The 14,940-nt window shown below is 41.9% G+C and overlaps 1 protein-coding gene across 2 annotated transcripts; it reads left to right on the forward strand.

The window, feature by feature from the left end:
• Positions 1-5,251: 5,251 nt before the first annotated feature.
• LOC112241157 (butyrophilin subfamily 1 member A1-like) lies at positions 5,252-10,239 on the forward strand. 2 transcript variants are annotated; one of them, XM_042328073.1, is made up of 5 exons: positions 5,252-5,714; positions 6,660-7,043; positions 7,887-8,171; positions 8,288-8,421; positions 9,282-10,239. In XM_042328073.1, the coding sequence occupies exons 1-5, from the start codon at positions 5,633-5,635 to the stop codon at positions 9,381-9,383; spliced, it is 987 nt and encodes a 328-aa protein (XP_042184007.1). In that variant the 5' UTR covers positions 5,252-5,632; the 3' UTR covers positions 9,384-10,239. The 2 variants fall into 2 exon arrangements, with proteins under 2 accessions (XP_042184007.1, XP_042184008.1); XM_042328074.1 differs by having other exon boundaries at positions 6,660-6,980.
• The last annotated feature ends 4,701 nt before the right edge of the window (positions 10,240-14,940 follow it).

Genomic DNA, 14,940 nt, shown 5'->3' on the forward strand with positions numbered 1-14,940 from the left:
ATATAGGAGAGGTCGGGTCAATTTAACAACCCACCACATACTATATAGGAGGGGTCGGGTCAATTTAACAACCCACCACTGATTGTATATAGGAGAGGTCGGGTCAATTTAACAACCCACCACTGATTGTATATAGGAGAGCCACTCTGCTCCACCACCCATGTTATCTACATAATTAAATGTCCATGTGGGCTGTGTTATGTAGGTAGACACCACCCATGTTATCTACATAATTAAATGTCCATGTGGGCTGTGTTATGTCCATGTGGGCTGTAGACACCACCCATGTTATCTACATTATTAAATGTCCATGTGGGCTGTGTTATGTAGGTAGACACCACCCATGTTATCTACATAATTAAATGTCCATGTGGGCTGTGTTATGTAGGTAGACACCACCCATGTTATCTACATAATTAAATGTCCATGTGGGCTGTGTTATGTAGGTAAACACCACCCATGTTATCTACATTATTAAATGTCCATGTGGGCTGTGTTATGTAGGTAGACACCACCCATGTTATCTACATGATTAAATGTCCATGTGGGCTGTGTTATGTAGGTAGACACCACCCATGTTATCTACATTATTAAATGTCCATGTGGGCTGTGTTATGTAGGTAGACACCACCCATGTTATCTACATTATTAAATGTCCATGTGGGCTGTGTTATGTAGGTAGACACCACCCATGTTATCTACATTATTAAATGTCCATGTGGGCTGTGTTATGTAGGTAGACACCACCCATGTTATCTACATTATTAAATGTCCATGGTAAAACCTCTCGTTATCTCAGAGAATTATAAAAGTTAAATCAGGAGTAAAGACCGGGATTATCCAGTCGCAGTACATTGTAAAGACCTAAAACATGACATTTCTACCTTTAGGTTGTGTGACAGAGAGAAAGTCAAGATATCAGACAGGGGAGGTGATATAACACGGATCTAATGAGAATGTTTTGGGATTTTCACCCTCCAGACATTATTCCCTAAAGGTCTTAATGATGAAATGTCCAAGCATGTTATGTTGTAAATGTCAACATGAATTAATGCCTCCACTTCAGACGACTCTGACGTTTCTTCTTGGATGGAACCCAATGATTTATGAAAACTTACTTGATGTCCTCATTGTGGGTTTTACAGACGGGATCAGGGCTAGCCCTCCCATTAGACCGTCGCCTATGGCAGCACCTGAATTTGAGGCGATATTTTGACAATTGTCTGCCGCCCTCCGTCGCCCCTGTTCGGTCACTACACCGCCCGCGGCGCCCAGCCACCAGCTCATAGTGTTGCTACAGTTCCCTCCCTCCCCCACCCCATTCCCCCTTCTCCCGAAGTTCACTCACACTATCCTTGGTAGGAATGGTGATGTCTGTCTTTATATGGGATTATCCAATTGTGAAACATGAATAAATAAATCTGCCAAATAAATGATTGTATTTTTGAGGAAGACGATTAGTGATTTAAGGCAGTAGCCTAACCTAACCTGATAACGTTAGTGATTAAAACAGTAGCCTAACCTAACCTGATAACGTTAGTGATTAAGACAGTAGCCTAACCTGATAACGTTAGTGATTAAAACAGTAGCCTAACCTAACCTGATAACGTTAGTGATTAAAACAGTAGCCTAACCTAACCTGATAACGTTAGTGATTAAAACAGTAGCCTAACCTAACCTGATAACATTAGTGATTTAAGGCAGTAGCCTAACCTAACCTGATAACGTTAGTGATTAAAACAGTAGCCTAACCTAACCTGATAACGTTAGTGATTAAGACAGTAGCCTAACCTGATAACGTTAGTGATTAAAACAGTATCCTAACCTAACCTGATAACGTTAGTGATTAAAACAGTAGCCTAACCTAACCTGATAACGTTTGTGATTAAAACAGTAGCCTAACCTAACCTGATAACGTTAGTGATTAAGACAGTAGCCTAACCTGATAACGTTAGTGATTAAAACAGTAGCCTAACCTAACCTGATAACGTTAGTGATTAAAACAGTAGCCTAACCTAACCTGATAACGTTAGTGATTAAAACAGTAGCCTAACCTAACCTGATAACGTTAGTGATTAAAACAGTAGCCTAACCTAACCTGATAACGTTAGTGATTAAAACAGTAGCCTAACCCTAAAACCTAACCTAACCTGATGACGTTAGTGATTAAAACAGTAGCCTAACCTAACCTGATAACGTTAGTGATTAAAACAGTAGCCTAACCTAACCTGATAACGTTAGTGATTAAAACAGTAGCCTAACCTAACCTGATAACGTTAGTGATTAAAACAGTAGCCTAACCTAACCTGATAACGTTAGTGATTAAAACAGTAGCCTAACCTAACCTGATAACGTTAGTGATTAAAACAGTAGCCTAACCTAACCTGCCTAACCTAACCTGATAACGTTAGTGATTAAAACAGTAGCCTAACCTAACCTGATAACGTTAGTGATTAAAACAGTAGCCTAACCTAACCTGATAACGTTAGTGATTAAAACAGTAGCCTAACCTAACCTGATAACGTTAGTGATTAAAACAGTAGCCTAACCTAACCTGATAACGTTAGTGATTAAAACAGTAGCCTAACCTAACCTGATAACGTTAGTGATTAAAACAGTAGCCTAACCTAACCTGATAACGTTAGTGATTAAAACAGTAGCCTAACCTAACCTGATAACGTTAGTGATTAAAACAGTAGCCTAACCTAACCTGATAACGTTAGTGATTAAAACAGTAGCCTAACCTAACCTGATAACGTTAGTGATTAAAACAGTAGCCTAACCTAACCTGCCACACACTAACCTATCACGTATAGAGTTAGACCAGGGTCTATTTGAACCCTATTCCCTATGTAGTGCACTACTTTAGACCAGGGTCTATTTGAACCCTATTCCCTATGTAGTGCACTACTTTAGACCAGGGTCTATTTCAACGTATAGAGTCACTCATTGATCGCCCAAATTCACAGTGTTCAAACTCTTTCAATACAGCCACAAACTGTGAGATTGATTCCCCCTCCTCTTGATTTATTTTAGGAAACCTGAATCTCTCTGTGATTATCAGCGGTTTGGGAGAATACTGTCCCTTTATAGTGCACTACAATAGGGTACCATTTGGGAAGGAAATAAGTTCGTTCTTACAACAAAGATCCACTGGGGGGCGACAGACAACAGTAGACAACTCTGTACAATAGAAAATAAATACATAAATACATTACATTATAATGACAATCACTGCAGACAGTGTATGTGTGTGTGTGTGTGTGTGTGTGTGTGTGTGTGTGTGTGTGTGTGTGTGTGTGTGTGTGTGTGTGTGTGTGTGTGTAACTGGGGTCATACTGACACACACAATGAAAATCACTTTGTTCAACAGACCTGGAGATATTTATTGGTTTCTGATGGATCAGCAGAGTGATTGGTGACAGATTGGTAACATGGTGAGTTCAGGGTTCTCCATGTTTTCTCCCAGGTCAGTAATGTATTGCTTCGTTCCAAATGGAACCCTATTCCCTATGTAGTGCACTACTTTAGACCAGGGTCTATTTCAACCCTATTCCCTATGTAGTGCACTACTTTAGACCAGGGTCTATTTCAACCCTATTCCCTATGTAGTGCACCACTTTAGACCAGGGTCTATTTCAACCCTATTCCCTATAGACCAGGGTCTATTTCAACCCTATTCCCTATGTAGTGCACTACTTTAGACCAGGGTCTATTTCAACCCTATTCCCTATGTAGTGCACCACTTTAGACCAGGGTCTATTTCAACCCTATTCCCTATGTAGTGCACTACTTTAGACCAGGGTCTATTTCAACCCTATTCCCTATGTAGCACCACTTTAGACCAGGGCACCTACTTTAGACCAGGGTCTATTTCAACCCTATTCCCTATGTAGTGCACCACTTTAGACCAGGGTCTATTTGAACCCTATTCCCTATGTAGTGCACCTACTTTAGACCAGGGTCTATTTCAACCCTATTAGACTACTTTAGACCAGGGTCTATTTCAACCCTATTCCCTATGTAGTGCACTACTTTAGACCAGGGTCTATTTCAACCCTATTCCCTATGTAGTGCACCACTTTAGACCAGGGTCTATTTCAACCCTATTCCCTATGTAGTGCACTACTTTAGACCAGGGTCTATTTCAACCCTATTCCCTATGTAGTGCACCACTTTAGACCAGGGTCTATTTGAACCCTATTCCCTATGTAGTGCACCACTTTAGACCAGGGTCTATTTCAACCCTATTCCCTATGTAGTGCACTACTTTAGACCAGGGTCTATTTCAACCCTATTCCCTATGTAGTGCACCACTTTAGACCAGGGTCTATTTCAACCCTATTCCCTATGTAGTGCACTACTTTAGACCAGGGTCTATTTCAACCCTATTCCCTATGTAGTGCACCACTTTAGACCAGGGTCTATTTCAACCCTATTCCCTATGTAGTGCACCACTTTAGACCAGGGTCTATTTGAACCCTATTCCCTATGTAGTGCACCACTTTAGACCAGGGTCTATTTGAACCCTATTCCCTATGTAGTGCACTACTTTAGACCAGGGTCTATTTGAACCCTATTCCCTATGTAGTGCACTACTTTAGACCAGGGTCTATTTCAACCCTATTCCCTATGTAGTGCACCACTTTAGACCAGGGTCTATTTCAACCCTATTCCCTATGTAGTGCACCACTTTAGACCAGGGTCTATTTCAACCCTATTCCCTATGTAGTGCACTACTTTAGACCAGGGTCTATTTCAACGTATAGAGTCACTCATTGATCGCCCAAATTCACAGTGTTCAAACTCTTTCAATACAGCCACAAACTGTGAGATTGATTCCCCCTCCTCTTGATTTATTTTAGGAAACCTGAATCTCTCTGTGATTATCAGCGGTTTGGGAGAATTACTGTCCTTTTAAAGTAGCCACAATTTCATCTTATGATTTATCACCAGGTTTTTCAGGCGTTACTAGGCTGCGCAGTAGATTGAATATTTTTCCTCCCATAACAGTCAAAAATGTTGGCACAACGACTCTTTAATACTTTAATTCCATTTGCCAACAAAGAACTCCAACGTTCTGAGTAAGAACTCCATTGTTCCACAGATTCATCAAATGTTCCTATATTTCCAACCAAATGCAGACATTTTCGAGTTTATTTTTCTTTCCTCGTACTTTTCAGACGGTCCCTTACTCCCAGAACCTCCTTCTTTTTTCTCTCTTTTACCTCGTGACCCTTCTTTCCGCAGCGAAACTTCCGGTCTCGTTGCGGTAGCTTGCATTACTCGACTGGCTACCTCCACGTTTTTGTTGGCGTCTTTCTACAGCGAAAGTTGTGTTGTATAGCACACTGGATTACTTATACAACTAATATAAGGACAGGACAGGACATGAGACGGGAGTAGAAATTAACGTTGGCATTGTTTAATGCGTTCCACACGAAGAACATTACAAGCGTTTCAACGTACAGGTGCAGTAGATGGTATAGAGTATGATACTAGAATATCAATACACAACAATAACATTGGACAACAACTGCCGATAAACAAAAACCAAAGGAGAACCATCGAGCGACGGATCAGAATATATTTGTTATATTGAACCTTTATTTAACTAGGCAAGTCAGCCAATATGAAGACTTCTTTGCCCTTCTGGTTGTGTACAACGTCAATGTACATCATCGGAATATCATCAACATCTAGTGATACAGTTGGTAAGTAAATTAGCTTGCTAGGACTAATGTGGAATATACACAGCTTCTGTAGAATGGGATAGGGCCCGGTTTCCCGAAAGCATCGGATAGGATCCTACGGTTCTAACGATAAACGTAGCCTTAAGATGCTTCTTGTAAACCGGGGCCAAATCAAAGTTTATTTGTCGTGTACACTGATTTGCAGGTGTAACATCTTGCTGTCAGGGTCAGGTATTGCTATTAACTGTGGTTTCAGTCCCTTCCTAAAGCTTTTAACCGAAACAAGGGCACGGAATAGGCTTTGTTATTGTTTCAACAGCTGATTGCCGCTTTAAAGAAATGTCTGCAGGTAACTGTTCAGAACTATTAAAGGCCCAGTGCAGTCAAAAATCAGATTTCCCCTCCTGTGTTGTATATTTACACACTGAGGTTGGAATAATGCTGTGGAATTGTGAAAATTATGATTATGCCATTTTAGTGCTGGAGATGCCACTTCTATTCTATCACAAAAAAAAGATCCACTGGGGGGCGACAGAAAAACGATCTCTTTAACTTAACTTAAGTTACCCAGAAATGATTTGATATTCAGATTGGACCTTTTAAAAGTGTCTCCTGAGGTCGCCTCTAGCATCATGTGAAAGCTCTCACTAAAGAGAGATCAGCTGTCTGTGGAAACGCAGCCTTTTTCATATCTGTGATTGATTCAAACACCTCCGATCAACTCATCAATAAACCGATTGTTCTAACTGATCCCTGCTATTTAGTGAGACGCTTTATTGAATTGTGTATGAGAGTAAAGTTCACATTTGTAGGACTGATGTTAGTCAATGTTCATAGACCATTTCATGTTTCAAATGACCTTAGCTGTTGTGGGAGTCACTATCCACCTGCTCAACATTCAGTAGGCATATGTCTTGCTTTGTCTCAAAGTATATGAATCTGTAATCTGTTTTTTCTCACGGACAGTTCAACCCATTGTGGCCTTAGTTGGTGATGACGTCATCCTGCCTTGCACCCTGAGACACACCGTCAGTGCTGTGCATCAGTCAGTAGAGTGGCAGAGACCGGACCTAAAACCAAAAGAGGTCCATCTTTACAGAGATGAGAAGGACGATCTTGTGCTCCAGAATCCAGTCTTCAGGGGAAGGACGTCACTGTTTAAAGAAGAACTAGAGAACGGCAACACTAGTTTAAAGTTGACCAGAGTGAAACTCTCTGATGCTGGTAACTACACCTGTTACATTCCACTGCTGAACCACCAGAAAACCATCATTCAACTCCTTGTTGGTGAGTCAACACACCTGCTGACCACCCAAACCCCCTTAAGAGACAGATCTCATGAAATCAGGGGTGAGTTCAATGTGAAGTCCATTGCATGATGAGTATTAGTTCCATACTGTAGATTGGTTAGACTACATACTTACCTTTACCCAAGTCCATGTACAATGCTGTGATCTATTGTTAGTTCCTCTTTTAATTTAAAGGTCCAAGAATATCAACAGACCCTTGTGTTATATTTAAGCAATAAGGCCCGGGGGGGTGTGGTATATGGCCGATATATCACAGCTATGGGCTGTCCTTATGCACGATACAGCCATTAGCCGTGGTATATTGGCCATATACTACTAACCCGGTGTTGCCTTATTGCTATTGTAAACTGGTTACCAAGGTAACAGAACAGTTTACCAAGGTAACAGAACAGTAAAAATTATTGTTTTGTCATACCTGTGGTATACGGTCTGATATCACAAATTATAAACTAGGTGGTTTGAGCCCTGAATGCTGATTGGCTGAAAGCTGTGGTATACGGTCTGATATCACAAACATTATAAACTAGGTGGTTTGAGCCCTGAATGCTGATTGGCTGAAACTGTGGTATAGGTCTAATGTCACAAACATTATAAACTAGGTGGTTTGAGCCCTGAATGCTGATTGGCTGAAAGCTGTGGTATACAGTCTAATGTCACAAACATTATAAACTAGGTGGTTTGAGCCCCTGAATGCTGATTGGCTGAAAGCTGTGGTATACGGTCTGATATCACAAACATTATGAACTAGGTGGTTTGAGCCCTGAATGCTGATTGGCTGAAAGCTGTGGTATACGGTCTGATATCACAAACATTATAAACTAGGTGGTTTGAGCCCTGAATGCTGATTGGCTGAGAGCCGTGGTATATCTGTGTACCTGTATAGGTGCTGTGTCCAGACCAGTTATCATCATTGAGGGAATGGAAGGCGATGAGGTGGTCCTGCGGTGTGAGGCTGAAGGCTGCTACCCAGAGCCTGTCATGGAGTGGTGTGACGCTCAGGGACGTGTCCTCCCTGCTGCTGGACCTACAGAGACGTCCAGAGACCGTGAAGGCTGCTACACTGTGACGAGCCATGTCATCGTCCCGAAGTCTGACAACAACACCTTCACCTGTCGCGTTCAACAGTTGGAGATCAAACACATGAAGGAGAGACTGGTTCATGTTCCAGGTGAGAGTTTTGGATATTTGAATGAAGGCACTATCTGTAAAGTAAATCCTGTTTGAAAGTCATTTCATGTGTAATAAGCATTAGGTATTGTAATAATTCTACTTCCTGTGTTTCAGATCAAATGTTTCCTAAGACTTGTCATTCCTGCTGGCTGACAGTTCTTGTCACAGTTCTTGTCACAGTTCTTGTTGAAGCTGTAGCTGTAGGTCTCTACCTGTTGATGAAAAAATGGATATTGACCTTCAGAAAGGTAAGTCACACTTCCTGGTGTGGTAGTGTTATGGGGTGGAGTTACTTCCTGGTGTGGTAGTGTTCTGTGGTGGAGTTACTTCCTGGTGTGGTAGTGTTACTTCCTGGTGTGGTAGTGTTATGTGGGTGGAGCTACTACTTTAACGCCTGAAGGTACCATGTTCATCTGTACAAACAATAGTACACACACAATATAAACACCATTGGACCATGCAGCCGTCATACCGCTCACGAAGGAGACGCGTTCTGTCTCCTAGAGATGAACGTACTTTGGTGCGAAAAGTGCAAATCATGAGTACAACCACCACTGTAGCTGGAATGAATGAGTACAACCACCACTGTAGCTGGAATGAATGAGTACAACCACCACTGTAGCTGTAATGAATGAATGAGTACAACCACCACTGTAGCTGTAATGAATGAGTACAACCACCACTGTAGCTGGAATGAATGAGTACAACCACCACTGTAGCTGTAATGAATGAGTACAACCACCACTGTAGCTGGAATGAATGAGTACAACCACCACTGTAGCTGTAATGAATGAGTACAACCACCACTGTAGCTGAATGAATGAGTACAACCACCAATGAATGAATGAATACAACCACCACTGTAGCTGGAATGAATGAATACAACCACCACTGTAGCTGGAATGAATGAGTACAACCACCACTGTAGCTGTAATGAATGTAAGCTGAATGAATACAACCACCCCCACTGTAGCTGTAGCTGGAATGAATGAGTACAACCACCACTGTAGCTGTAATGAATGAGGACAGGTGACTGTTAGTTGACTGATCATGTGAGGTTCTATTAGACAGTTCTGTTCTAATCCTGTCTCTCATCCCGTTTAAACAGGAGGCGTGGACGTCATTAATGAAGAACAAGGAGACGACGAAGAATGAGGAAGATGAGGCCTGTGAATCCCAGTCTGTCATTGGTTTAGATGATGTGAAATGATCTATGATTATAGTATTATGTGCCATTTAACAGACATGTTTGGATGGTCCCAGGAATCAAACCCACTATCCTGGAGTTACAAGGACCTTAACTATGACTACATAGGAATATGCATATATTTTTGAGTAAATTTAGGAGACTCTCTTATCCAGAGCAACTTACAGGAACAATTAGGGTTAAGTGCCTTGCTCAAGGGTACATTGGCAGACTTTTCATCTTGTCATCTCAGGGATTTGAACCAGCGACATTGGTTACTGGCCCCACGCTCTTAACCACTAGTCTACCTGCCACTCCATATATGGCACTGTGTCAGAAGCATTAGTTATTTATATGAGACATCTTTGGTGTAGTTTATGTAGTCTGTAATAGGTGCTGATTTATTTGACAGGGACAGTGCATATAGTGAAAGGACCAGCTATTGCATACAGAAGCAATCATTGCCTGGCTGAGTTGGTGAGAGACTTCTGTATTGTCGGGGTCGCGGCAGAGGTCACACGTAGGGAGTTGCAGAAGGGACAGTCTTATCAGGCTCTTCTCAGGTACTAAGATTTGTCTCTGGGGTCATAATGACCTTTAACTGTGCCAGTAATCTGGAGGCTGAGTTGGTGAGAGACTTCTGTGATGCCGGGGTCGCGGCAGAGGTCACACGTAGGGAGTTGCAGGAGGGACAGTTGGTGAGGGTGTTTCTCAATCTTGCTCCTGGAGACCTAAAGGTTCGTTTTGTTTTGGGAATCAATGGAATGGTATCATACACACATGGAAACCACATGTTTGACTCCGTTCCAGTGATTCCGTTCCAGCCATTACAATGAGCCTGTCCTCCTATATCTCCTCCCACCAGCGCCCACTGACTGGGTTAGAGAGTAATGATTGTTAACCTCTCGGAGGGGACCATCACAGGAGACGTGAGGGCGACGGGTCTGTAGCGTTTTGAGTTCCCATGAAAAGATGGTGGAAACACTTTCTAGAATCAAAGTCTACCTGCCAGTTTTCCTCGTCACTGCAACGGATTTCCGAAGATGTCGTTTTGAAAATCAACAGGTGGGGGGGACTCTGATAGAGGTGCTGGTTTAGATTCAGTGTCTTCGGAAGGTATTCACACCCCTTCCCCTTTTCCACATTCTGTTACTTTACACTCATTCTAAAAATGGATGAAATAAAATCGTCATCAATCTAGACACAATACCCAATAATGACATCACAATACCCCATAATGACATCACAATACCCCATAATGACATCACAATACCCCATAATGACATCACAATACCCCATAATGACATCACAATACCCCATAATGACATCACATTACCCCATAATGACAAAAACAGGTATTTAGAATCTTTAGCAAATGTATTTAAAATAAAACCTGAAATAACTTATTTACAGAGCCAGGTAAAGGGTACCAAAGAATGCAAAAAAACCACACGATTTAATCCATTTTAGAATAAGGTTGTAAATTTAAAAAAATGTGGGAAAAGTCAAGGGGTCTAAATATTTTCTGAATGCAGCTGGGGGATTCGATCCAGCAACCTTTCGTTTACTGGCCCAAAGCTTTTCTCTAGGCTACCTGCCGCCCCAAGGCTCTATGTAGTAAGGTGTTCGCAATGGGCTTATATGATAAACTTAGCACACAATATATACAGCTAGCAAAAGGTAATAACTTAGCACGCTAGGCTAGCAGGCTGAATATATAGCAATAATAAAACCAGCACCATTAGTGGTAGCGAGTTAGCATGCTGTGTGGCTAACAATGCTAATATGTAAACAGACAGCCATCTTGGTAGAGGTTCGTATGAGGAAGTGACCGGGTGTGATGACTTCACCGATCGGCCATACTGGTTGTGTAAGAATGATCGCCTGGTAGCCATCTTAGACACAACCACCAATGGAAGGCCTGAATACTGTTCTGTACCCAGAACTATGCCAAGAGGATAGATAAACAGGATAAGCAGTATGGATAGTACCCATACATTAATTACTGGCATATAAACACTGGATGTATTAGCGCCTAGTTTTGTGGGGTTTCTGTACTATTTATGTTTATATTACTATTTATATTTGACAACTTTTACTTTTACTCCACTACATTCCTAATGAAAATGTACTTTTTACTCCATATTCCGTGACACCCAAGTCACATTCTCGTTACATTCTTATTTTTTACTTTTGATACTTAAAAGTATTTAAAACCAAATACTTTTAGACTTTTACTCAAGTAAGTATTTTATTGAGTAATTTTCTATTAAAATGCATCTTTAATTTTACTCAAGTATGACACTGTTTTAGATATTTCATTTGGGGTCTAGAGATTTAGGTAAATCAGCCTTTGGTTTCTTTACGTTTTGGAATATTCAACAATGCACTAAGATTTGAGGAATTGGTGCCTCTAGGGCATTTTATTGTTTTTTAAATTGTAACTTTTATTTAACTAGTCAAGCCCGCTAAGAACAAATTCTATTGGACTCCCAAGCACAGCCGGATGTGATACAGCCTGGATTCGAACCAGGTACTGTAGTGACACCTCTTGTTCTGAGATGCAGTGCCTGAGACAACTGAGCCACTCTGAAGCCTGTCTGTTTTATATGATCGTATTTTGCTTTTCGTGTATTGTATTGTAGTGTATAATTATATTTATTTGAAGGTGTCATGTGTTTATTGTATTATGGTGCTGTACAGGGCTCACCTGGAAAAGAGACCTTCGTCTCAGCATGACTCAAAATAAAGGTGAAATAAAATGTGATTGAAAGGTTCCTTTTGGTTCAATGATTTGTATGAATTATTATTTTTTAATTCTCTGATGGTATTTCCTCCGTGCAAGAACAGTTTAGAGAGGAGAGAAGAGCGCCACATTCTGGTCCACAGATTTTCTTTGTTTGTGTAAATGTCTCAATGCACATCATATAGTGAAAGGACCAGCTATTTCAGTCCATGTTCCTCAGGGCAGGAACTACATAGAGAGGACGGCGCATCAAAGGACCAGCTATTTCAGTCCATGTTCCTCAGGGCAGGAACTATATATAGAGAGGCATCATTCGCATCAAAGGACCAGCTATTTCAGTCCATGTTCCTCAGGGCAGGAACTATATAGAGAGGACGGCGCATCATTCTGGTCCAGTCCATGTTCCTCAGGGCAGGAACTATATAGAGAGGACGGCGCATCATTCTGGTCCAGTCCATGTTCCTCAGGGCAGGAACTATATAGAGAGGACGGCGCATCATTTCTGGTCCAGTCCATGTTCCTCAGGGCAGGAACTATATAGAGAGGATGGCGCATCATTCTGGTCCAGTCCATGTTCCTCAGGGCAGGAACTATATAGAGAGGACGGCGCATCATTCTGGTCCAGTCCATGTTCCTCAGGGCAGGAACTATATAGAGAGGACGGCGCATCATTCTGGTCCAGTCCATGTTCCTCAGGGCAGGAACTATATAGAGAGGACGGTGCATCATTCTGGTCCAGTCCATGTTCCTCAGGGCAGGAACTATATAGAGAGGGGCGATCTATTCTGGTCCAGTCCATGTTCCTCCAGTCCATGTTCCTCAGGGCAGGAACATCATTCTGGTCCAGTCCATGTTCCTCAGGGCAGGAACTATATAGAGAGGACGGTGCATCATTCTGGTCCAGTCCATGTTCCTCAGGGCAGGAACTATATAGAGAGGACGGCGCATCATTCTGGTCCAGTCCATGTTCCTCAGGGCAGGAACTATTTAGAGAGGACGGCGCATCATTCTGGTCCAGTCCATGTTCCTCAGGGCAGGAACTATATAGAGAGGACGGCGCATCATTCTGGTCCAGTCCATGTTCCTCAGGGCAGGAACTATATAGAGAGGACGGCGCATCATTCTGGTCCAGTCCATGTTCCTCAGGGCAGGAACTATATAGAGAGGACGGCGCATCATTCTGGTCCAGTCCATGTTCCTCAGGGCAGGAACTATATAGAGAGGACGGTGCATCATTCTGGTCCAGTCCATGTTCCTCAGGGCAGGAACTATATAGAGAGGACGGCGCATCATTCTGGTCCAGTCCATGTTCCTCAGGGCAGGAACTATATAGAGAGGACGGCGCATCATTCTGGTCCAGTCCATGTTCCTCAGGGCAGGAACTATATAGAGAGGACGGTGCATCATTCTGGTCCAGTCCATTTGTTCAGTCCATGTTTTTTGTTGCAGGGCAGTAAAAATGACCATCTGACATAATGGTAGTCAAGAGAATTTGTATGGACTATTTTGTCATCATTTTTTCCATTTCTAAGCCATATGAACGAACATTCGAGTGAACGTCCAGTCCATGTTCCTCAGGGCAGGAACTTTTAATGTCACTATTTGGTTTGGTCAGGGTGTGATTTGGGGTGGGAAGTCTGTTTTGTTTTTCTATGATTTTGTATTTCTATGTTTTGGCCGTGTATGGTTCTCAATCAGGGACAGCTGTCTATGTTGTCTCTGATTGGGAACCATACTTAGGTAGTTTTTCCTCCTTTCTTTGTGGGATGTTGAACTATGGCACATAGAGCGTCACGGTTTGTTTGGTAGTGTTTATTGTTTTGTCGTCTTTTCTAATAAAGAGAATATGTTCACCATTTGGTTCTCATTCAACAGCCGTGACAGAATGCCCATCACTACACAACAGAGAGAACGGGAAAATTACCATATTTTATAATATAAATTTAAAAAACATCTCATTTTAGAGTGAATAATAACTAGTCCATGTGTTAATACCAATCAGGAAGTGAGACCAACCCCAGGCCTCTGGACCTTTTAATATTATAATACCAATCAGGAAGTGAGACCAACCCCAGGCTTCTGGACCTTTTAATAATATAATACCATTCAGGAAGTGAGACCAACCCCAGGCTTCTGGACCTTTTTAGTAATATAATACCAATCAGGAAGTGAGACCAACCCCAGGCCTCTGGACCTTTTTAGTAATATAATACCAATCAGGAAGTGAGACCAACCCCAGGCTTCTGGACCTTTTAATAATATAATACCAATCAGGAAGTGAGACCAACCCCAGGGACCTTTTAATAATATAATACCAATCAGGAAGTGAGACCAACCCCAGGCTTCAGGACCTTTTAATAATATAATACCAATCAGGAAGTGAGACCAACCCCAGGCTTCAGGACCTTTTAATAATATAATACCAATCAGGAAGTGAGACCAACCCCAGGCTTCAGGACCTTTTAATAATATAATACCAATCAGGAAGTGAGACCAACCCCAGGCTTCAGGACCTTTTAATAATATAATACCAATCAGGAAGTGAGACCAACCCCAGGCTTCAGGACCTTTTAATAATATAATACCAATCAGGAAGTGAGACCAACCCCAGGCTTCTGGACCTTTTAATAATATAATACCAATCAGGAAGTGAGACCAACCCCAGGCTTCTGGACCTTTTAATAATATAATACCAATCAGGAAGTGAGACCAACCCCAGGCTTCTGTACCTTTTAATAATATAATACCAATCAGGAAGTGAGACCAACCCCAGGCTTCAGGACCTTTTAATAATATAACACCAATCAGGAAGTGAGACCAACCCCAGGCTTCTGG

Source organism: Oncorhynchus tshawytscha, linkage group LG10, assembly GCF_018296145.1.
Source record: "Oncorhynchus tshawytscha isolate Ot180627B linkage group LG10, Otsh_v2.0, whole genome shotgun sequence".
Lineage (NCBI taxonomy): Eukaryota > Metazoa > Chordata > Actinopteri > Salmoniformes > Salmonidae > Oncorhynchus > Oncorhynchus tshawytscha.

Excerpts from the sequence above, each read along its gene's own strand:
- LOC112241157 (XM_042328073.1), top strand. The coding sequence starts at position 5,633 with ATGAAGACTTCTTTGCCCTTCTGGTTGTGTACAACGTCAATGTACATC. Across the intron at positions 8,172-8,287 it reads GAGACTGGTTCATGTTCCAG|ATCAAATGTTTCCTAAGACT; the intron begins GTGAGAGTTTTG and ends CCTGTGTTTCAG. Across the intron at positions 8,422-9,281 it reads GGATATTGACCTTCAGAAAG|GAGGCGTGGACGTCATTAAT; the intron begins GTAAGTCACACT and ends CCGTTTAAACAG.